This window comes from Salmo trutta, unplaced genomic scaffold (genome assembly GCF_901001165.1).
Source record: "Salmo trutta unplaced genomic scaffold, fSalTru1.1, whole genome shotgun sequence".
NCBI lineage: Eukaryota > Metazoa > Chordata > Actinopteri > Salmoniformes > Salmonidae > Salmo > Salmo trutta.
In genome coordinates, this window is record NW_021823524.1 from 13992 (window position 1) to 38707 (window position 24716).

A 24716-nucleotide genomic window follows, 5' to 3' on the forward strand; every position below is an offset into this window, starting at 1 on the left:
TCAGGACTGGAAGGAGATGGACTGAGCCAGAACTGTCCTTGTTTACCAGTGTTTGTCTGACCAAGTGTCTGTCTGGTCCTCACATTTCACTGTAGGAACCAATGGCTAGCTCATCTGCTTCTGATCAAGTTCAACTGTAATATTTGGATGTAGTGATGTTGGAGAGGTACAAGACAAGGATGTCCTCTCTCTCCTTTGCTCTTTGTTTAGCATTAAAGGGGAAGCTCACCAATTTTTTACATGTAGACTTATTTTCACTCTTTCGGTGATTGTAGTTGATCTTCCAAAAAACGTTTATTTTTTTTGTTCAATATTTTGTTTCATAACAGAAAATGACCCTAATTACACTTGCCGTTAACCACAATGCACTATGATAACCTGCCCGAGGCATGTTAAAAACGACTCCAAACCAGCTCATTTTACATCAGAATCCCATTCTGAATGATGTCTCTGCACTGCATTGTTTACAAAATGTTCCACTGTCCCGTTGTTGTTGTAAACAGCTTCATTCAAACATGGATTTATGGCACAGCGGAACCCTAATGACCTCTGACCTCTACTGGTTATTCATCACCCTAATGACCTCTACTGGTTATTCATCACCCTAATGACCTCTGACCTCTACTGGTTATTCATCACCCTAATGACCTCTGACCTCTACTGGTTATTCATCACTCTAATGACCTCTGACCTCTACTGGTTATTCATCACCCTAATGACCTCTGACCTCTACTGGTTATTCATCACCCTAATGACCTCTGACCTCTACTGGTTATTCATCACCCTAATGACCTCTGACCTCTACTGGTTATTCATCACTCTAATGACCTCTGACCTCTACTGGTTATTCATCACCCTAATGACCTCTGACCTCTACTGGTTATTCATCACCCTAATGACCTCTGACCTCTACTGGTTATTCATCACTCTAATGACCTCTACTGGTTATTCATCACCCTAATGACCTCTGACCTCTACTGGTTATTCATCACCCTAATGACCTCTGACCTCTACTGGTTATTCATCACTCTAATGACCTCTACTGGTTATTCATCACCCTAATGACCTCTGACCTCTACTGGTTATTCATCACTCTAATGACCTCTTCTGGTTATTCATCACCCTAATGACCTCTGACCTCTACTGGTTATTCATCACCCTAATGACCTCTGATCTCTACTGGTTATTCATCACCCTAATGACCTCTGATCTCTACTGGTTATTCATCACCCTAATGACCTCTGATCTCTACTGGTTATTCATCACCCTAATGACCTCTGACCTCTACTGGTTATTCATCACCCTAATGACCTCTGACCCCTACTGGTTATTCATCACCCTAATGACCTCTGATCTCTACTGGTTATTCATCACCCTAATGACCTCTGACCTCTACTGGTTATTCGTAGAGGTCTATAAAGCTCCATGTTTCATTAACCCTTTTCTGATGGTTTATTCTGTATGTCTCTCTGTGCTCCTTGTAGACCCGGTCCAGTCAGTCTCAGTGCTGTTGGAGCTGCAGGATATCCTGGTGAGGACGGGCCTGAAGGATCGGAGCCGTCTGCTGCTGGGGCCTTTCTCCTGTAGCGCCGCCCTAGAGGCCAGGTGGTGTCGGCACAGCAGCAGTCCTGGACCTGAGACTGGGATCCCGAAACTACTGCTGGACCTGAAGGGAGGCCTGCTGCAGGTGACCCTCTGACCTCTACTGGTTATTCATCACCCTAATGACCTCTGACCTCTACTGGTTATTCATCACCCTAATGACCTCTACTGGTTATTCATCACCCTAATGACCTCTGACCTCTACTGGTTATTCATCATCCTAATGACCTCTGACCTCTACTGGTTATTCATCACCCTAATGACCTCTGACCTCTACTGGTTATTCATCACCCTAATGACCTCTGACCTCTACTGGTTATTCATCACCCTAATGACCTCTGACCTCTACTGGTTATTCATCACCCTAATGACCTCTACTGGTTATTCATCACCCTAATGACCTCTGACCTCTACTGGTTATTCATCACCCTAATGACCTCTACTGGTTATTCATCACCCTAATGACCTCTGACCTCTACTGGTTATTCATCACCCTAATGACCTCTACTGGTTATTCATCAACCTAATGACCTCTGACCTCTACTGGTTATTCATCACCCTAATGACCTCTGACCTCTACTGGTTATTCATCACCCTAATGACCTCTGACCTCTACTGGTTATTCATCACCCTAATGACCTCTGACCTCTACTGGTTATTCATCACCCTAATGACCTCTGACCTCTACTGGTTATTCATCACCCTAATGACCTCTGACCTCTACTGGTTATTCATCACCCTAATGACCTCTGACCTCTACTGGTTATTCATCACCCTAATGACCTCTACTGGTTATTCATCACCCTAATGACCTCTGACCTCTACTGGTTATTCATCACCCTAATGACCTCTGACCTCTACTGGTTATTCATCACCCTAATGACCTCTACTGGTTATTCATCACCCTAATGACCTCTACTGGTTATTCATCACTCTAATGACCTCTGACCTCTACTGGTTATTCATCACCCTAATGACCTCTGACCTCTACTGGTTATTCATCACCCTAATGACCTCTGACCTCTACTGGTTATTCATCACCCTAATGACCTCTGACCTCTACTGGTTATTCATCACCCTAATGACCTCTAATGACCCTTTAGGGAAGACTGGTACTTTTGCTGTTAGCGTGTTCCTGTAAGTGTTCCACATTACAGCAGGGGGAAACATGTTTTCCTAATGCACTTATTGCGTGATATTAACAGAAAGATCACTCACAACTCAACACTTAATATATAATCAGACATTTCCTTTCTGCAAATACGGAGTGTTTGTGGTGTTTTAATGAAGTCAACCCAGATTCCTCCCGTTTCAGCTCCAAACCCGAGGAATCCCCACATGTTCCTGCTTTTACATGGAGTCACCCTCCTCCACAGCAGAGTAGAGCCCAGTCTGGATCCCTGTGTCACCCTCCTCCACAGCAGAGTAGAGCCCAGTCTGGATCCCTGTGCCACCCTCCTCCACAGCAGAGTAGAGCCCAGTCTGGATCCCTGTGTCACCCTCCTCCACAGCAGAGTAGAGCCCAGTCTGGTTCCCTGTGCCACCCTCCTCCACAGCAGAGTAGAGCCCAGTCTGGTTCCCTGTGTCACCCTCCTCCACAGCAGAGTAGAGCCCAGTCTGGATCCCTGTGTCACCCTCCTCCACAGCAGAGTAGAGCCCAGTCTGGATCCCTGTGTCACCCTCCTCCACAGCAGAGTAGAGCCCAGTCTGGATCCCTGTGTCACCCTCCTCCACAGCAGAGTAGAGCCCAGTCTGGTTCCCTGTGTCACCCTCCTCCACAGCAGAGTAGAGCCCAGTCTGGTTCCCTGTGTCACCCTCCTCCACAGCAGAGTAGAGCCCAGTCTGGATCCCTGTGTCACCCTCCTCCACAGCAGAGTAGAGCCCAGTCTGGTTCCCTGTGTCACCCTCCTCCACAGCAGAGTAGAGCCCAGTCTGGTTCCCTGTGTCACCCTCCTCCACAGCAGAGTAGAGCCCAGTCTGGATCCCTGTGTCACCCTCCTCCACAGCAGAGTAGAGCCCAGTCTGGTTCCCTGTGTCACCTGGTTATGACTCAGAGATTCCTGCCTTCCCGTCCAATCCCCATCCCCAATCCCCAGCCCAATCCCCAGGCCAATCCCCACCCCAATCCCCAGCCCCAATCCCCAGCCCAATCCCCAGCCCCAATCCCCATCCTTAACCCCCAACCCCATCCTTAACCCCCAATCCCATCCTTAACCCAACCCCATCCGTAACCCCCAGCCCAAACCCCATCCTTAACCCCCAACCCCATCCTTAACCCCCAACCCCATCCTTAACCCCCAACCCCATCCTTAACCCCCAACCCAACCCCATCCTTAACCCCCAGCCCCATCCTTAACCCCCAACCCCATCCTTAACCCCCAACCCCATGCTTAACCCCCAGCCCCATGCTTAACCCCCAACCCCATCCTTAACCCCCAACCCCATCCTTAACCCCCAACCCCATCCTTAACCCCCAACCCCATGCTTAACCCCCAACCCCATGCTTAACCCCCAGCCCCATGCTTAACCCCTAACCCCATCCTTAACCTTTCTGGGAAGGAGGTTCTGCTAGCGGAACACCTGGCCTACAGCCAGTGAAATTGCAGGGCGCCAAATTCAAACAACAGAAATCTCATAATTAAAATTCCTCAAACATACAAGTATTATACACCATTTTAAAGATAAACTTCTTGTTAATCCAACCACAGTGTCCGATTTCAAAAAGGCTTTACGGCGAAAGCATAACATGCGATTATGTTAGGACAGCGCCTAGTCACAAAAACCATACAGCCATTTTCCAGCCAAGGAGAGGTGTCACAAAAGTCCGAAATAGCGTTAAAATTAATCACTTATCTTTGATGATCTTCATCTGATGGCACTCCCAGGTCTCCATGTTAGACAATAAATGTTTGTTTTGTTCGATAAAGTTCATCTTTATGTCCAAATACCTCCTTTTTGTTTGCGCGTTTATTCCAGTAATCCAAATGCACAAAGTCCAGACGAAAAGTTCCATTAGAGTTTGTAGAAACATGTGAAACGATGTTTCTAATCAATCCTTAGGGTGTTTTTATCATAAATATTCAATAATGTTTCAACCGGACAATAGTGTTTTCATTAGAAAGGAAAGGGAACGGAGTTCGCGCTCACGGCCACGCGCGAGACTAAACTAAAGGCTTTCACCTGGGCCATCTGCTTAGAGTGCTCTTATTCTCTCCCCTTTCACAATAGAAGCCTGAAACAACTTTCTAAAGACTGTTGACATCTAGTGGAAGCCTTAGGAAGTGCAATCTGACCCCACAGACACTGGATATTCGATAGGCATTCACTTGAAAACTACAAACCTCAGAATTCCCACTTCCTGGTTGGATTTTCCTCAGGTTTTCGCCGGCCATATCAGTTCTGTTATACTCACAGACATTACTTTAACAGTTTTAGAAACTCTAGAGTTTTCTTTCCAAATCTACTAATAATATGCATATTCTAGCTTCTGGGCCTGAGTAACAGGCAGTTTACTCTGGGCACGCTTTTCATCCAAACTTCCCAATGCTGCCCCCTATCCCAAAGAGGTTTTAACCCCCATCCCCACCCTTAACCTCCAGCCCCATCCTTAGCCCCCAACCCCATCCTTAACCCCAACCCCATCCTTAGCCCCCACCTCCAGCCCCATCCTTAACCCCCAACCCCATCCTTAGCCCCCACCTCCAGCCCCATCCTTAACCCCACTGTCATGTAATATTCTCCTTGTGTCTGTGCAGGTGTTCTGGGGCCAGGAGCATGTCAACTGTCTGAGGCTGGTGTATGAACACCTCCAGGCCTCCCTCCAGAGGAACCAGGGGACTGGGTCTGGGACTGGGTCTGGGACTGGGACTGGGTCTGGGGCTGGGACTGGGGCTGGGACTGGGACTGGGGCTGGGACTGGGGCTGGGGCTGGGACTGGGACTGGGTCTGGGACTGAAGAGGATAAGCCCCCCTTTGACCCCCAGTCACCCCCTTCCACTGAAATCCCTCCCCCCAAGACAGAACACAGCTCCGACGACCTCCGCACCGGGCTGTTCCAGTACATACAGGACTCAGGTAACCATCACACCTCACTAACTATTCACCTGTTTCTCAGGTAATAACACTGTTACTATCTATTAGATACAGGTAATAATACTGTTACTATCTATTAGATACAGGTAATAACACTGTTATTATCTATTAGATACAGGTAATAACACTGTTATTATCTATTAGATACAGGTAATAACACACTGTTACTATCTATTAGATACAGGTAATAACACTGTTACTATCTATTAGATACAGGTAATAACACACTGTTATTATCTATTAGATACAGGTAATAACACTGTTACTATCTATTAGATACAGGTAATAACACTTATTTATTAGATACAGGTAATAACACTGTTACTATCTATTAGATACAGGTAATAACACTTATTATCTATTAGATACAGGTAATAACACTGTTACTATCTATTAGATACAGGTAATAACACACTGTTATTATCTATTAGATACAGGTAATAACACTTATCTATTAGATACAGGTAATAACACTGTTACTATCTATTAGATACAGGTAATAACACTGTTACTATCTATTAGATACAGGTAATAACACTTATTTATTAGATACAGGTAATAGCACTGTTACTATCTATTAGATACAGGTAATAACACTGTTATTATCTATTAGATACAGGTAATAACACTGTTACTATCTATTAGATACAGGTAATAACACTGTTACTATCTATTAGATACAGGTAATAACACACTGTTATTATCTATTAGATACAGGTAATAACACTTATCTATTAGATACAGGTAATAACACTGTTATTATCTATTAGATACAGGTAATAACACTGTTATTATCTATTAGATACAGGTAATAACACTTACTATCTATTAGATACAGGTAATAATACTGTTATTATCTATTAGATACAGGTAATAACATTGTTATTATCTATTAGATACAGGTAATAACACTGTTATTAAATATTAGATACAGGTAATAACACTTATTTATTAGATACAGGTAATAACACACTGTTATTATCTATTAAGTGTTATTACCTGTATCTAATAGATAATAACAGTGTTATTACCTGTATCTAATAGATAATAAGTGTTATTACCTGTATCTAATAGATAAGTGTTATTACCTGTATCTAATAGATAAGTGTTATTACCTGTATCTATCTATTAGATACAGGTAATAACACTTATCTATTAGATACAGGTAATAACACTTATTATCTATTAGATACAGGTAATAACACTGTTATTATCTATTAGATACAGGTAATAACACTTACTATCAGATACAGGTAATAATACTGTTATTATCTATTAGATACAGGTAATAACATTGTTATTATCTATTAGATACAGGTAATAACACTGTTATTATCTATTAGATACAGGTAATAACACTTATTTATTAGATACAGGTAATAACACACTGTTATTATCTATTAGATACAGGTAATAACACTTATCTATTAGATACAGGTAATAACACTTATTATCTATTAGATACAGGTAATAACACTGTTATTATCTATTAGATACAGGTAATAACACTGTTACTATCTATTAGATACAGGTAATAATACTGTTATTATCTATTAGATACAGGTAATAACACTGTTATTATCTATTAGATACAGGTAATAACACACTGTTATTATCTATTAGATACAGGTAATAACACTGTTACTATCTATTAGATACAGGTAATAACACACTGTTATTATCTATTAGATACAGGTAATAACACTGTTACTATCTATTAGATACAGGTAATAACACTGTTATTATCTATTAGATACAGGTAATAACACACTGTTATTATCTATTAGATACAGGTAATAACACACTGTTACTATCTATTAGATACAGGTAATAACACACTGTTACTATCTATTAGATACAGGTAATAACACTGTTACTATCTATTAGATACAGGTAATAACACTGTTACTATCTATTAGATACAGGTAATAACACTTACTATCTATTAGATACAGGTAATAACACTTACTATCTATTAGATACAGGTAATAACAGTGTTACTATCTATTAGATACAGGTAATAACAGTGTTACTATCTATTAGATACAGGTAATAACACTGTTATTATCTATTAGATACAGGTAATAACACTTATTATCTATTAGATACAGGTAATAACACTGTTATTATCTATTAGATACAGGTAATAACACACTGTTACTATCTATTAGATACAGGTAATAACACTGTTACTATCTATTAGATACAGGTAATAACACTGTTACTGTCTATTAGATACAGGTAATAACACTGTTATTGTCTATTAGATACAGGTAATAACACTGTTACTATCTATTAGATACAGGTAATAACACTGTTACTATCTATTAGATACAGGTAATAACACTGTTATTATCTATTAGATACAGGTAATAACACACTGTTACTATCTATTAGATACAGGTAATAACACTGTTATTATCTATTAGATACAGGTAATAACACAGCGGAATAGAAAGCGTACCCCAACACGCTTCAGCCCCGCCTGAACAAATAGTGAATCAGGGCTTCTGCATGTGGTCTCAGAGAGGAAGACATTACAGTCTGTTTCCAGTAAAATACAGTTTGTTCTCCTCCCTGGGCACACTGTCTTCCTCCCGGGGAGAGAGACACACACACACACACACACACACACACACACACACACACACACACACACACGGTGGAGAGAGATCAAACCCTCTCCTCGCCCTATCAGCTATCTACCCTGTCGGCTGTGGTCAGTCAGCCTCTCCTGTCCTTGTTTGTTGCATCGTTCCTCTGGTCTTTGATGCATTTAATACGGCTGTTCCTCTAATGGATTACAGGAGGGCTTCCTTCCTTCCTTCCTTCCTTCCTCCCCAGCAGTAAAAACAGTAGTCTGTCTGCAGCATGTTGTGACCAACGGCCAGGGAGCTGGTGCTAGGGGAAGGTAGAGAGACAGGAGGGGGGATGTAGTCCTCAGACCTGGGTTCTAATAGTAGCATCCCTTTTGTTACTTTGACTGTTTGATTGTCCGTGCCTGGAGTAGCCAGCCGGGCAGGAATGTGTGACCTTTTGGGATGACTCCATTGGTTCCACTGTGCCCGGCAAGCTGAAACAAGCCCAGATAGTGAAAACCAGTAATAGTTGGGAGTCAGTTCTGCCGTAGTCCTGAGGCCGTGCTGGCGGTGAGGTAGCGAGCAGCAGCTGGGTTGGTAGGTTCCCTAGAAGCCGGTTAAACAAGACATGAAGGAGAACAGAACCGTGAAGGCAGATCTCTCCATCCATAACATTACCAAAACACAAGCTGAGACACTGTGAAAACAACATATCGTCTACCTTCAAGTGGGCTGCTGAGACGGAGAGAGATAGGGAGATAGGGAGGGAGGGAGGGAGAGAGGGAGAGAGAGCCAGAGAGAGAGCCAGAGCAGAGAGACAGAGCAGAGAGACAGACAGACAGACAGACAGACAGACAGACAGACAGACAGACAGACAGACAGACAGACAGACAGACAGACGGAGACAGAGAGCAGAGGGAGGGAGAGAGAGACAGAGAGAGAGAGAGAGAGACGGAGAGAGAGAGAGAGACAGAGAGGGAGAGGGAGAGAGAGAGACTAATAGACTACAGAGAACTAGACTAGAGGACAAATTAAAAGGTATTTTCTGTCACGAGGAGCCCAGTGTTTGTTCCCCTGAGGACCAGGCGTAACATCAATTCTGCACTTGACTTTTTATCTAATAAACAGTTTTCCAAACAGCAGCCATGACCAACATCACACACACACACACACACACACACACACAGACACACACACACACACACACACATACACACACACACACACACACACACACACACACACACACACACACACACACACACACACACACACACACACACACACATGCTGGTGAGCACACACAAAGTTGTGTAGTTTGTTGCAACATTTCAACCAGGTGTTGTGTTGTATCACCTACTTCCTGTCTCCCCCAGCCTATCAGAAACTGCCTGGTCCATATGAGGTTGTGTTGTATCACCTACTTCCTGTCTCCCCCAGCCTATCAGAAACTGCCTGGTCCATATGAGGTTGTGTTGTATCACCTACTTCCTGTCTCCCCCAGCCTATCAGAAACTGCCTGGTCCATATGAGGTTGTGTTCTATAACGAAACAGACGACAGTCCCGGCGTCATGCTGTGGCGTTACCCAGAATCCCGTGTGTTGACCTTCGTACGCATCACTCCAGTCCCCTTCAACACCACCGAGGACCCCGAGATCAGCACCGCAGACCTGGGAGACAGACTAAAGGTTAGTACCATACTATCTATTATCTCTATATCTATATCTCTCTCTATCTATCTATCTATCTATCTATCTATCTCTCTCTCTATCTCTCTCTCTCTCTCTCTCTCTCTCTCTCTCTCTCTCTCTCTCTCTCTCTCTCTCTCTCTCTCTCTCTCTCTCTCTCTCTCTCTCTCTCTCTCTCTCTCTCTCTCTCTCTCTCTCTCTGTCTGTCTGTCTGTCTGTCTGTCTGTCTGTCTCTCTCCGTCTCTCTCCGTCTATCTATCTATCTATCTATCTACCCACCCACCCACCTACCTACCCACCCACCTACCTACCTACCTATCTATCTATCTATCTGTGTTAAAGACTCTGGCATAAAGCAGGTTAATACCCATTATAATAAGAAACATCAGAAAAATGTAAATGTTTAGTCTGTTTTTATCCAGATGTAGAAACACGATCTGTTTTGGCAACGTGGAGGAACATAATATCACGTATCAGTGCTTTATAGAAAGAAGTGATTTCTGGGTAATTATCAGCCACCGGATCTGATTTATACATCTGACACACAGGCCTTCGTCCACAGCCCTCTTCAGCCTCATAATATGACCTTATTCTCAAAATACTCACGCTCTGCTAAGCCAGGAGGGTTGGGGAGATAGGGGGGAGATGGGGCCTTTTAGAACAGAGATCTGACACACAGCCCTCTTCAGCCTCATAATATGACCTTATTCTCCAAATACTCACGCTCTGCTAAGCCAGGAGGGTTGGGGGGAGAGGTGGGAGAGGGGGGAGATGGGGGGAGAGGGGGGAGGAGGGGGGAGATGGAGGGAGAAGGGGGGAGATGGGAGAGATGGGGGGAGAGGGGGGAGATGGGGGGAGAGAGGGGGGAGGAGGGGGGAGATGGAGGGAGAGGGGGGGAGATGGGGGAGAGGGGGGAGAGGGGGGAGATGAGAGGGGGGAGATGGGGGCTGTTAGAACAGAGATCTTTGTCATTAGCCAGATCCCCAAATCTCTCTCATTCTGATCCCATATCTCATTGATTTCAGCCTCCTGGCGTTCTCCGATTTTCATTTGTTTTTGTTTTTTATAGGAAAACTTCAGAAGGGCTCAATTAATTCATTTTTTATTTGATTTCTCAGAAGGCAGAGAAAGTCCAGTTACAGGGAACGGAAATGCAGCCATAAAAAGATCCAGAAACAGGAATGGCTCAGATTGAAAAGAATTTAATTGACTTCTCATGAAGAGCTGAGTTGAGGAGGGGAGGAAAGGGGGGAGAGGAGGTGGCCATCATTTCTCAGGGCTCTAAAATTACCATGTGGCCACATGGAGAGAGAGAGAGAGGAGGGTGGGGGCATAGAGCTGGTCTGAACTCACTGTTTCCCTCTCTGGTCTCTGGGCAGGACCCCTGTTATACCTGGAGGGAGAGGAGGGTGGGGGGGGGGACAGGTGAACGGAACACAGCTGAGATCCCTCTCTATTGGCCAGAATCGATGGAGAGAGAGAGAGAGAGAGAGAGAGAGAGAGAATGGTAGAAACAGAGAGAGAGAGAGAGGGGGAGAGAGAGAGAATGGTAGAAACAGAGAGAGAGAGAGAGAGAGAGAGAGAATGGTAGAAACAGAGAGAGAGAGAGAGAGAGGGAGAGAGAGGGAGAGAACGGTAGAAACAGAGAGAGAGGAGGGGGGATGTTTCCTGCATTGAGCCAGGCCGCTGCGCTCAGCCCCACTGTCCTCAGAACAGATCACATGAACATTTGATCAAATCCAGATTTCCTGCATTTAAATAGTTGTGGTTTCACGACTGGTTCCAGGACCTCAGAGGGGAATTCAAACCCACTTCCATTAGTCAAAGACCAATTGTTGCCTTGCTGTTTTTACAGTAGAAGGGTTGGGTGGTGAGGGAGGGAGGGAGGGAGGGAGGGAGGGAGGGAGGGGAGAGCACCTTGGGTATCCATCCAGCGGTTCCCACCTGCAGGGGGAGAGAGAAGAGGGGGAGGAGGAGGGGGAGGAGGGGGACTCCTCACCACTGTGTGGTCCTGTACTGAATCAGAAGCAGGTGTCCTCCCCTCTCCCTTTCTCTCTGTCTCTCTCTCTCTCTCTCTCTCTGTCTCTCTCTCTCTCTGTCTCTGTCTCTCTCTCTCTCCCTCTCCCTCTCCCTCTCCCTCTGTCTCTCTCTCTCTCTCTCTCTCTCTCTGTCTGTCTCTCTCTCTCTCTCTCTCTCTCTCTCTCTCTCTCTCTCTCTCTCTCTGTCTCTGTCTCTCTGAAAACATGGAGTCAACATGGGCGCTGATTCCCAGAGATCTCAGGAGGTAAAGGAGAACAGAGTGCTGATTCACAGAGAGCTCAAATCAAACTTTATTTGTCACAAGACTTTACCGTGAAATGCTTACTGACGAGCCCTTAACCAACAGTGCAGTTCAAGAGGAGTTAAGAAAATATTTACCAAATAAACAAAAATAAAAAGTAACACAATAAGAATAACGAGGCTCTATACAGGGTATTACGGTACAGAGTCAATGTGGAGGCTATATACAGGGTGTTACGGTACAGAGTCAATGTGGAGGCTATATACAGGGTATTACGGTACAGAGTCAATGTGGAGGCTATATACAGGGTGTTACGGTACAGAGTCAATGTGGAGGCTATATACAGGGGGTACCGGTACAGAGTCAATGTGGAGGCTATATACAGGGGGTATCGGTACAGAGTCAATGTGGAGGCTATATACAGGGGGTACCGGTACAGAGTCAATGTGGAGGCTATATACAGGGGGTACCGGTCCAGAGTCAATGTGGAGGCTATATACAGGGGGTACCGGTACAGAGTCAATGTGGAGGCTATATACAGGGGGTACCGGTACAGAGTCAATGTGGAGGCTATATACAGGGTATTACGGTACAGAGTCAGTGTGGAGGCTATATACAGGGTATTACGGTACAGAGTCAGTGTGGAGGCTATATACAGGGTATTACGGTACAGAGTCAATGTGGAGGCTATATACAGGGTATTACGGTACAGAGTCAATGTGGAGGCTATATACAGGGGGTACCGGTACAGAGTCAATGTGGAGACTATATACAGGGGGGGTACAGAGTCAATGTGGAGGCTATATACAGGGGGTACCGGTACAGAGTCAATGTGGAGGCTATATACAGGGGGGTACCGGTACAGAGTCAATGTGGAGGCTATATACAGGGGGTACCGGTACAGAGTCAATGTGGAGGCTATATACAGGGGGTATTACGGTACAGAGTCAATGTGGAGGCTATATACAGGGGGTACCGGTACAGAGTCAATGTGGAGGCTATATACAGGGGGTACCGGTACAGAGTCAATGTGGAGGCTATATACAGGGGGTATTACGGTACAGAGTCAATGTGGAGGCTATATACAGGGTATTACGGTACAGAGTCAATGTGGAGGCTATATACAGGTATTACGGTACAGAGTCAATGTGGAGGCTATATACAGGGGTATACGGTACAGAGTCAATGTGGAGGCTATATACAGGGGGTAGCGGTACAGAGTCAATGTGGAGGCTATATACAGGGGGTTACGGTACAGAGTCAATGTGGAGGCTATATACAGGGGGGTACCGGTACAGAGTCAATGTGGAGGCTATATACAGGGGGTACCGGTACAGAGTCAATGTGGAGGCTATATACAGGGGGTACCGGTACAGAGTCAATGTGGAGGCTATATACAGGGGGTACCGGTACAGAGTCAATGTGGAGGCTATATACAGGGGATTACGGTACAGAGTCAATGTGGAGGCTATATACAGGGTATTACGGTACAGAGTCAATGTGGAGGCTATATACAGGGGGTACCAGTACAGAGTCAATGTGGAGGCTATATACAGGGTATTACGGTACAGAGTCAATGTGGAGGCTATATACAGGGGTATTACCGGTACAGAGTCAATGTGGAGGCTATATACAGGGGTGTACGGTACAGAGTCAATGTGGAGGCTATATACAGGGTGTACCGGTACAGAGTCAATGTGGAGGCTATATACAGGGGGTACCGGTACAGAGTCAATGTGGAGGCTATATACAGGGGGTACCGGTACAGAGTCAATGTGGAGGCTATATACAGGGGGGGTACCGGTACAGAGTCAATGTGGAGGCTATATACAGGGGGTACCGGTACAGAGTCAATGTGGAGGCTATATACAGGGTATTACGGTACAGAGTCAATGTGGAGGCTATATACAGGAGGTACCAGTACAGAGTCAATGTGGAGGCTATATACAGGGTATTACGGTACAGAGTCAATGTGGAGGCTATATACAGGGTATTACGGTACAGAGTCAATGTGGAGGCTATATACAGGGGGTACCGGTACAGAGTCAATGTGGAGGCTATATACAGGGTGTTACGGTACAGAGTCAATGTGGAGGCTATATACAGGGGGTACCGGTACAGAGTCAATGTGGAGGCTATATACAGGAGGTACCAGTACAGAGTCAATGTGGAGGCTATATACAGGGTATTACGGTACAGAGTCAATGTGGAGGCTATATACAGGGTATTACGGTACAGAGTCAATGTGGAGACTATATACAGGGGGTACCGGTACAGAGTCAATGTGGAGGCTATATACAGGGGTACCGGTACAGAGTCAATGTGGAGGCTATATACAGGGGGTACCGGTACAGAGTCAATGTGGAGGCTATATACAGGGGGTACCGGTACAGAGTCAATGTGGAGGCTATATACAGGGGGTACCGGTACAGAGTCAATGTGGAGGCTATATACAGGGGGTACCGGTACAGAGTCAATGTGGAGGCTATATACAGGGGGGTACCGGTACAGAGTCAATGTGGAGGCTATATACAGGGTGTTACGGTACAGAGTCAATGTGGAGGCTATATACAGGGGGTACCGGTACAGAGTCAATGTGGAGGCTATATACAGGGGGTACCGGTACAGAGTCAATGTGGAGGCTATATACAGGGTATTACGGTACAGAGTCAATGTGGAGGCTATATACAGGGTGTTACGGTACAGAGTCAATGTGGAGGCTATATACAGGGGGTACCGGTACAGAGTCAATGTGGAGGCTATATACAAGGGGGTACCAGTACAGAGTCAATGTGGAGGCTATATACAGGGTATTACGGTACAGAGTCAATGTGGAGGCTATATACAGGGGGTACCAGTACAGAGTCAATGTGGAGGCTATATACAGGGGGTACCAGTACAGAGTCAATGTGGAGGCTATATACAGGGGGTACCGGTACAGAGTCAATGTGGAGGCTATATACAGGGGGTACCGGTACAGAGTCAATGTGGAGGCTATATACAGGGGTACCGGTACAGAGTCAATGTGTAGGCTATATACAGGGGGTACCGGTACAGAGTCAATGTGGAGGCTATATACAGGGTGTTACGGTACAGAGTCAATGTGGAGGCTATATACAGGGGGTACCGGTACAGAGTCAATGTGGAGGCTATATACAGGGGGTACCGGTACAGAGTCAATGTGGAGGCTCTATACAGGGGTACCGGTACAGAGTCAATGTGGAGGCTATATACAGGGGGTACCGGTACAGAGTCAATGTGGAGGCTATATGCAGGGGGTACTGGTACCGAGTCAATGTGGAGACTATATACAGGGGGTACCGGTACAGAGTCAATGTGGAGGCTCTATACAGGGGGTACCGGTACAGAGTCAATGTGGAGGCTATATACAGGGGGTACCGGTACAGAGTCAATGTGGAGGCTATATACAGGGGTACCAGTACAGAGTCAATGTGGAGGCTATATACAGGGGGTACCGGTACAGAGTCAATGTGGAGGCTATATACAGGGGGTACCGGTACAGAGTCAATGTGGAGGCTATATACAGGGGGTACCGGTACAGAGTCAATGTGGAGGCTATATACAGGGGGTACCGGTACAGAGTCAATGTGGAGGCTATATACAGGGGGTACCGGTACCGAGTCAATGTGGAGGCTATATACAGGGGGTACCGGTACAGAGTCAATGTGGAGGCTATATACAGGGTGTTACGGTACAGAGTCAATGTGGAGGCTATATACAGGGGGTACCGGTACAGAGTCAATGTGGAGGCTATATACAGGGGGTACCGGTACAGAGTCAATGTGGAGGCTATATACAGGGGGTACCGGTACAGAGTCAGTGTTCAGGGGTACAGGTTAGTTGAGTTAATTTGTACATGTAGTTGGGGTGTTGAAGTGACTATGCATAGATAATAAACAGAGAGGGAGGGGGGTCAATGTGAATTGTCCAGTGGTGATTTGATGAATTGTTCAGCAGTCTAATGGCTTGGTGGGTAGAAGCTGGTAAGGAGCCTTTTGGACCTAGACTTGGTGCTCCGGTACCACTTGCCGTGTGGTAGCAGAGAGAACAGTCTATAACTCGGGTGACTGGAGTCTCTGACAATTTTATGGGCTTTCCTCTGACACCGCCTGGTATAGAGGTCCTGGATGGCAGGAAACCTGGCCCCAGTGATGTTCTGGGCCGTACGCACTACCCTCTGTAGTGCCTTACGGTCGGAGGTTGAGCAGTTGCCATACCAGGCGGTGATGCAACCGGTCAGGATGCTCTCGATGGTGCAGCTGTAGAACTTTTTGAGGATCTGAGGACCCATGCCAAATCTTTTCAGTCTCCTGAGGGGGAATAGGTTTTGTCGTGACCTCTTCACGACTGGCTTGGTGTGTTTGGACCATGATAGTTTGTTGGTGATGTGGACACCAAGGAACTTGAAACTCTCGACCCGCTCCACTACAGCCCCGTCGATGTGAATGGGGACCTGTTCGGTCCTCCTTTTCCTGTAGTCCACGATCAGCCCCGTTGTCTTGATCACGTTGAGGGAGAGGTTGTTGTCCTGGCACCACACTGCCAGGTCTCTGACCTCCTCCCTATAGGGCCGTCTCATCGTTGATCAGGCCTACCACTGTTGTGTCGTCAGCAAACTTAATGATGGTGTTGGAGACAGAAAGACAGACACACACACACACACACACACACACACACACACACACACACACAAATATTACCCTGGCTACAACACACATACCCTATATTACCCCTGCAGCTGGTGTTGCTGTAAATGTTATTATCTGGACCATGTGTCCATGCTGCTCAGTCTCATGATCTAAGGCCTGTGTTCCTCTCTGCTCCTCCAGCAGGTCTCCTGCTGTTAACTCAGCCCTGTGTTCCTCCAGCAGGTCTCCTGCTGTTAACTCAGCCCTGTGTTCCTCCAGCAGGTCTCCTGCTGTTAACTCAGCCCTGTGTTCCTCCAGCAGGTCTCCTGCTGTTAACTCAGCCCTCTGTTCCTCCAGCAGGTCTCCTGCTGTTAACTCAGCCCTGTGTTCCTCTCTGTTCCTCCAGCAGGTCTCCTGCTGTTAACTCAGCCCTGTGTTCCTCCAGCAGGTCTCCTGTTGTTAACTCAGCCCTGTGTTCCTCCAGCAGGTCTCCTGCTGTTAACTCAGCCCTGTGTTCCTCCAGCAGGTCTCCTGCTGTTAACTCAGCCCTGTGTTCCTCCAGCAGGTCTCCTGCTGTTAACTCAGCCCTGTGTTCCTCCAGCAGGTCTCCTGCTGTTAACTCAGCCCTGTGTTCCTCCAGCAGGTCTCCTGCTGTTAACTCAGCCCTCTGTTCCTCCAGCAGGTCTCCTGCTGTTAACTCAGCCCTGTGTTCCTCCAGCAGGTCTCCTGTTGTTAACTCAGCCCTGTGTTCCTCCAGCAGGTCTCCTCCTGTTAACTCAGCCCTGTGTTCCTCCAGCAGGTCTCCTGCTGTTAACTCAGCCCTGTGTTCCTCCAGCAGGTCTCCTGCTGTTAACTCAGCCCTGTGTTCCTCCAGCAGGTCTCCTGCTGTTAACTCAGCCCTGTGTTCCTCCAGCAGGTCTCCTGCTGTTAACTCAGCCCTGTGTTCCTCCAGCAGGTCTCCTGTTGTTAACTCAGCCCTGTGTTCCTCCAGCAGGTCTCCTGCTGTTAACTCAGCCCTGTGTTGCTCTCTGTTCCTCCAAGATGTTGAACCCTCCTGATTGACCTTGTCATTAGCAGAAGTGTGGACCTTTCAGGGTTGTAAGTGGACCTGGTGTGGTGGTGACTTCAGACAGGCAGCAGAGAGAGAAGTGTTTGGAACGACCTACATAACTATTATTGTAGTGTGACGGGTCAGCACCTCACCCCCCAGCCGGGCCTTAGACCCACCTAATGCAGTGAAACAACACGTCCTGCCCACGTAGCGAATCAGATCACACACACACACACACACACACACACACACACCTCACCTCACTCAGTGAGACTTCAGTCCCTCTGAGCAGTTTAACGTTACACACACACACAAACACACACACACACACACACACACACACACACACACACACACACACACACACACACACACACACACACACACCTCACCTCACTCAACGAGACTTCAGTCCCTCTGAGCAGTTTAACGTTACACACACACACACACACACACACACACACACACACACACACACACACACACACACACACACACACACTCACCTCACTCAGCGAGACTTCAGTCCCTCTGAGCAGTTTAACGTTACACACACACACACACACACACACACACACACACACAGAGAGAGAGAGAAAACAATATTTTTCCACACAGAGACCTCGTGACAACCTATCCCCTATGTAGTGCACTACTTTGGCCACGACTTGTTGGTAGTTCTGTGCAGTGTACTATGTAGGGAATAGGGTGCCGTTTGGGACAAAGGCGTAGTAGGTCGGCGTGTTTGGAGAACGTCGTTCTAGAACGTGATGTCACGTCCTGTCCATGGTAAGCTGTTATTTTCTATGGTAGAGTAGGTCAGGGCGTGACAGGGGGGTTTATTCTATGTTTTCTATGTCTATGTTGTTAGGTTCTAGTTTTCGTATTTCTATGTTGGGGTTTTGTTTGGGATGATCTCCAATTAGAGGCAGCTGGTCCTCGTTGTCTCTAATTGGAGGTCATACTTAAGTTGATTTTTTTTTCCACCTGGGTTTGTGGGAGATTATTTTTGAGTTAGTTTCACCTCTGCGTCACGGTTTGTTGTTTTGTTTATGTTTATGTACTGCATAGTTTAACAGCGTAAATAAAATGTGGAACGACGAACACGCTGCCCTTTGGTCTGCTCCTCCTTACGACAGCTGGGACACGTGTAGGGCACCTCTCCAGTAGGGTACCTCTCCAGTAGGGTACCTCTCCAGTAGGGTACCTCTCCAGTAGGGCACCTCTCCAGTAGGGTACCTCTCCAGTAGGGTACCTCTCCAGTAGGGTACCTCTCCAGTAGGGTACCTCTCCAGTAGGGTACCTCTCCAGTAGGGCACCTCTCCAGTAGGGCACCTCTCCAGTAGGGTACCTCTCCAGTAGGGCACCTCTCCAGTAGGGTACCTCTCCAGTAGGGTACCTCTCCAGTAGGGCACCTCTCCAGTAGGGCACCTCTCCAGTAGGGCACCTCTCCAGTAGGGTACCTCTCCAGTAGGGTACCTCTCCAGTAGGGCACCTCTCCAGTAGGGTACCTCTCCAGTAGGGTACCTCTCCAGTAGGGTACCTCTCCAGTAGGGCACCTCTCCAGTAGGGCACCTCTCCAGTAGGGTACCTCTCCAGTAGGGTACCTCTCCAGTAGGGTACCTCTCCAGTAGGGTACCTCTCCAGTAGGGCACCTCTACAGTAGGGTACCTCTCCAGTAGGGCACCTCTCCAGTAGGGTACCTCTCCAGTAGGGTACCTCTCCAGTAGGGTACCTCTCCAGTAGGGCACCTCTCCAGTAGGGCACCTCTCCAGTAGGGCACCTCTCCAGTAGGGCATCTCTCCAGTAGGGTACCTCTCCAGTAGGGTACCTCTCCAGTAGGGCACCTCTCCAGTAGGGCACCTCTCCAGTAGGGCACCTCTCCAGTAGGGCACCTCTCCAGTAGGGCACCTCTCCAGTAGGGTACCTCTCCAGTAGGGTACCTCTCCAGTAGGGCACCTCTCCAGTAGGGCACCTCTCCAGTAGGGCACCTCTCCAGTAGGGTACCTCTCCAGTAGGGCACCTCTCCTGTAGGGTACCTCTCCAGTATATCTCTCCAGTGGTACCCTCTCAGTAGGGTACCTCTCCAGTAGGGTACCTCTCCAGTAGGGTACCTCTCCAGTAGGGCACCTCTCCAGTAGGGCACCTCTCCAGTAGGGCACCTCTCCAGTAGGGCACCTCTCCAGTAGGGCACCTCTCCAGTAGGGCATCTCTCCAGTAGGGTACCTCTCCAGTAGGGCACCTCTCCAGTAGGGCACCTCTCCAGTAGGGTACCTCTCCAGTAGGGTACCTCTCCAGTAGGGTACCTCTCCAGTAGGGCACCTCTCCAGTAGGGCACCTCTCCAGTAGGGCACCTCTCCAGTAGGGCACCTCTCCAGTAGGGTACCTCTCCAGTAGGGCACCTCTCCAGTAGGGCACCTCTCCAGTAGGGTACCTCTCCAGTAGGGTACCTCTCCAGTAGGGCACCTCTCCAGTAGGGCAACTCTCCAGTAGGGCACCTCTCCAGTAGGGCACCGAGGGGTACCTCTCCAGTAGGGTACCTCTCCAGTAGGGTACCTCTCCAGTAGGGTACCTCTCCAGTAGGGCACCTCTCCAGTATATCTCTCCAGTAGGGTACCTCTCCAGTAGGGTACCTCTCCAGTAGGGCACCTCTCCAGTAGGGTACCTCTCCAGTAGGGTACCTCTCCAGTAGGGCACCTCTCCAGTAGGGCACCTCTCCAGTAGGGTACCTCTCCAGTAGGGCACCTCTCCAGTAGGGCACCTCTCCAGTAGGGCACCTCTCCAGTAGGGCACCTCTCCTGTAGGGTACCTCTCCAGTATATCTCTCCAGTAGGGTACCTCTCCAGTAGGGTACCTCTCCAGTAGGGCACCTCTCCAGTAGGGCACCTCTCCAGTAGGGCACCTCTCCAGTAGGGCACCTCTCCAGTAGGGCACCTCTCCAGTAGGGCACCTCTCCAGTAGGGCATCTCTCCAGTAGGGCATCTCTCCAGTAGGGTACCTCTCCAGTAGGGCACCTCTCCAGTAGGGCACCTCTCCAGTAGGGTACCTCTCCAGTAGGGTACCTCTCCAGTAGGGTACCTCTCCAGTAGGGTACCTCTCCAGTAGGGCACCTCTCCAGTAGGGCACCACCTCTCCAGTAGGGCACCTCTCCAGTAGGGTACCTCTCCAGTAGGGCACCTCTCCAGTAGGGCACCTCTCCAGTAGGGCACCTCTCCAGTAGGGCACCTCTCCAGTAGGGTACCTCTCCAGTAGGGCACCTCTACAGTAGGGCAACTCTCCAGTAGGGCACCTCTCCAGTAGGGCACCGAGGGGTACCTCTCCAGTAGGGCACCTCTCCAGTAGGGTACCTCTCCAGTAGGGTACCTCTCCAGTAGGGTACCTCTCCAGTAGGGCACCTCTCCAGTAGGGCACCTCTCCAGTATATCTCTCCAGTAGGGTACCTCTCCAGTAGGGTACCTCTCCAGTAGGGCACCTCTCCAGTAGGGTACCTCTCCAGTAGGGTACCTCTCCAGTAGGGCACCTCTCCAGTAGGGCACCTCTCCAGTAGGGTACCTCTCCAGTAGGGCACCTCTCCAGTAGGGTACCTCTCCAGTAGGGCACCTCTCCAGTAGGGCACCTCTCCAGTAGGGCACCTCTCCAGTAGGGCACCTCTCCAGTAGGGCACCTCTCCAGTAGGGTACCTCTCCAGTAGGGCACCTCTCCAGTAGGGCACCTCTCCAGTAGGGTACCTCTCCAGTAGGGCACCTCTCCAGTAGGGCACCTCTCCAGTAGGGCACTTCTCCAGTAGGGCACCTCTCCAGTAGTGCACCTCTCCAGTAGGGTACCTCTCCAGTAGGGTACCTCTCCAGTAGAGTACCTCTCCAGTAGGGTACCTCTCCAGTTGGGCACCTCTCCAGTAGGGTACCTCTCCAGTAGGGTACCTCTCCAGTAGGGTACCTCTCCAGTAGGGCTCCTCTCCAGTAGGGCACCTCTCCAGTAGGGTACCTCTCCAGTAGGGTACCTCTCCAGTAGGGCACCTCTCCAGTAGGGCACCTCTCCAGTAGGGCACCTCTCCAGTAGGGCACCTCTCCAGTAGGGCACCTCTCCAGTAGGGCACCTCTCCAGTAGGGTACCTCTCCAGTAGGGCACCTCTCCAGTAGGGTACCTCTCCAGTAGGGCACCTCTCCAGTTGGTTTTCTCTCCAGTAGGGTACCTCTCCAGGACGGTACCTCTCCAGTAGGGCACCTCTCCAGTAGGGCACCTCTCCAGTAGGGCACCTCTCCAGTAGGGCACCTCTCCAGTAGGGCACCTCTCCAGTAGGGCACCTCTCCAGTAGGGTACCTCTCCAGTAGGGTACCTCTCCAGTAGGGCACCTCTCCAGTAGGGTACCTCTCCAGTAGGGTACCTCTCCAGTAGGGCACCTCTCCAGTAGGGTACCTCTCCAGTAGGGCACCTCTCCAGTAGGGCACCTCTCCAGTAGGGCACCTCTCCAGTAGGGTACCTCTCCAGTAGGGCACCTCTCCAGTAGGGCACCTCTCCAGTAGGGCACCTCTCCAGTAGGGCACCTCTCCAGTAGGGCACCTCTCCAGTAGGGCACCTCTCCAGTAGGGTACCTCTCCAGTAGGGCACCTCTCCAGTAGGGCACCTCTCCAGTAGGGCACCCAGTAGGGCAACTCATCCCAGTAGGGTGGTACCTCTCCAGTAGGGTACCTCTCCAGTAGGGTACCTCTCCAGTAGGGCACCTCTCCAGTAGGGCACCTCTCCAGTAGGGTACCTCTCCAGTAGGGTACCTCTCCAGTAGGGTACCTCTCCAGTTGGGCACCTCTCCAGTAGGGTACCTCTCCAGTAGGGTACCTCTCCAGTAGGGTTCCTCTCCAGTAGGGCACCTCTCCAGTAGGGTACCTCTCCAGTAGGGTACCTCTCCAGTAGGGCACCTCTCCAGTAGGGCACCTCTCCAGTAGGGTACCTCTCCAGTAGGGCACCTCTCCAGTAGGGTACCTCTCCAGTAGGGCACCTCTCCAGTTGGTTTTCTCTCCAGTTGGTTTTCTCTCCAGTAGGGTACCTCTCCAGGACGGTACCTCTCCAGTAGGGCACCTCTCCAGTAGGGCACCTCTCCAGTAGGGCATCTCTCCAGTAGGGTACCTCTCCAGTAGGGCACCTCTCCAGTAGGGTACCTCTCCAGTAGCGTACCTCTCCAGTAGGGTACCTCTCCAGTAGGGCACCTCTCCAGTAGGGCACCTCTCCAGTAGGGCACCTCTCCAGTAGGGTACCTCTCCAGTAGGGTACCTCTCCAGTAGGGCACCTCTCCAGTAGGGCACCTCTCCAGTAGGGCACCTCTCCAGCAGGGCACCTCTCCAGCAGGGTACCTCTCCAGCAGGGTACCTCTCCAGTAGGGTACCTCTCCAGTAGGGCACCTCTCCAGTAGGGCACCTCTCCAGTAGGGCACCTCTCCAGCAGGGCACCTCTCCAGCAGGGTACCTCTCCAGTAGGGTACCTCTCCAGTAGGGTACCTCTCCAGTAGGGCACCTCTCCAGTAGGGCACCTCTCCAGCAGGGCACCTCTCCAGCAGGGCACCTCTCCAGCAGTTCACCTCTCCAGCAGGGCACCTCTCCAGCAGGGTACCTCTCCAGCAGGGTACCTCTCCAGTAGGGCACCTCTCCAGTAGGGCACCTCTCCAGTAGGGCACCTCTCCAGTAGGGCACCTCTCCAGTGTAAACTTTTAGTTCAGAACGATGTCCAATCCATTTGTCTCCGTGGTGATAAGAGCTAGCAGGGAAATATTCACGCGGACTTAACGAGACGCATCAGAGAGAAATAACAGAAGACTAAACGAAGAGAGAGAGACTCTGAGCTGAGGACTGAGCTGGGCTGTATCTGGCTAGGGGAAGCTGTATCTGGCTAGGGGAAGCTGTACTGGGAAGCTGTATCTGGCTAGGGGAAGCTGTACTGGGGAAGCTGTATTTGGCTAGGGGAAGCTGTATCTGGCTAGGGGAAGCTGTATCTGGCTAGGGGAAGCTGTATCTGGCTAGGGGAAGCTGTATCTGGCTAGGGGAAGCTGTATCTGGCTAGGGGAAGCTGTACTGGGAAGCTGTATTGGGCTAGGGGAAGCTGTATTGGGCTAGGGGAAGCTGTACTGGGAAGCTGTATCTGGCTAGGGGAAGCTGTATTTGGCTAGGGGAAGCTGTACTGGGGAAGCTGTATTTGGCTAGGGGAAGCTGTATTGGGCTAGGGGAAGCTGTACTGGGGAAGCTGTATCTGGCTAGGGGAAGCTGTATTGGGCTAGGGGAAGCTGTACTGGGAAGCTGTATTTGGCTAGGGGAAGCTGTACTGGGAAGCTGTATTTGGCTAGGGGAAGCTGTACTGGGAAGCTGTATCTGGCTAGGGGAATCTGTATTGGGAAGCTGTATTTGGCTAGGGGAAGCTGTATTTGGCTAGGGGAAGCTGTATTGGGAAGCTGTATTTGGCTAGGGGAAGCTGTACTGGGAAGCTGTATTTGGCTAGGGGAAGCTGTATTTGGCTAGGGGAAGCTGTACTGGGAAGCTGTATTTGGCTAGGGGAAGCTGTACTGGGAAGCTGTATTTGGCTAGGGGAAGCTGTATTGGGGAAGCTGTATTTGGCTAGGGGAAGCTGTATTGGGAAGCTGTATTTGGCAAGGGGAAGCTGTATTGGGGAAGCTGTATTTGGCAAGGGGAATCTGTATGGGGAAGCTGTATTTGGCTAGGGGAAGCTGTACTGGGAAGCTGTATTTGGCTAGGGGAATCTGTATTGGGAAGCTGTATTTGGCTAGGGGAAGC

At 48.9% G+C, this 24716-nt stretch overlaps 1 protein-coding gene across 1 annotated transcript; it reads left to right on the forward strand.

The window, feature by feature from the left end:
• The first annotated feature begins 1415 nt into the window (after positions 1–1415).
• Positions 1416–17111, forward strand: LOC115191297 (vacuolar protein sorting-associated protein 13B). Its single transcript, XM_029749166.1, has 4 exons — positions 1416–1687; positions 5358–5676; positions 9778–9962; positions 17094–17111. The coding sequence occupies exons 1-4, from the start codon at positions 1448–1450 to the stop codon at positions 17109–17111; spliced, it is 762 nt and encodes a 253-aa protein (XP_029605026.1). The 5' UTR covers positions 1416–1447.
• Positions 17112–24716: the final 7605 nt, after the last annotated feature.

Coding starts and splice junctions, on each gene's coding strand:
- LOC115191297 (XM_029749166.1), top strand. CDS start 1,448: ATGGTTTATTCTGTATGTCTCTCTGTGCTCCTTGTAGACCCGGTCCAG. Junction 1,688..5,357: donor TGAAGGGAGGCCTGCTGCAG/GTGACCCTCTGA, acceptor GTGTCTGTGCAG/GTGTTCTGGGGCCAGGAGCA. Junction 5,677..9,777: donor CCAGTACATACAGGACTCAG/GTAACCATCACA, acceptor TGTCTCCCCCAG/CCTATCAGAAACTGCCTGGT.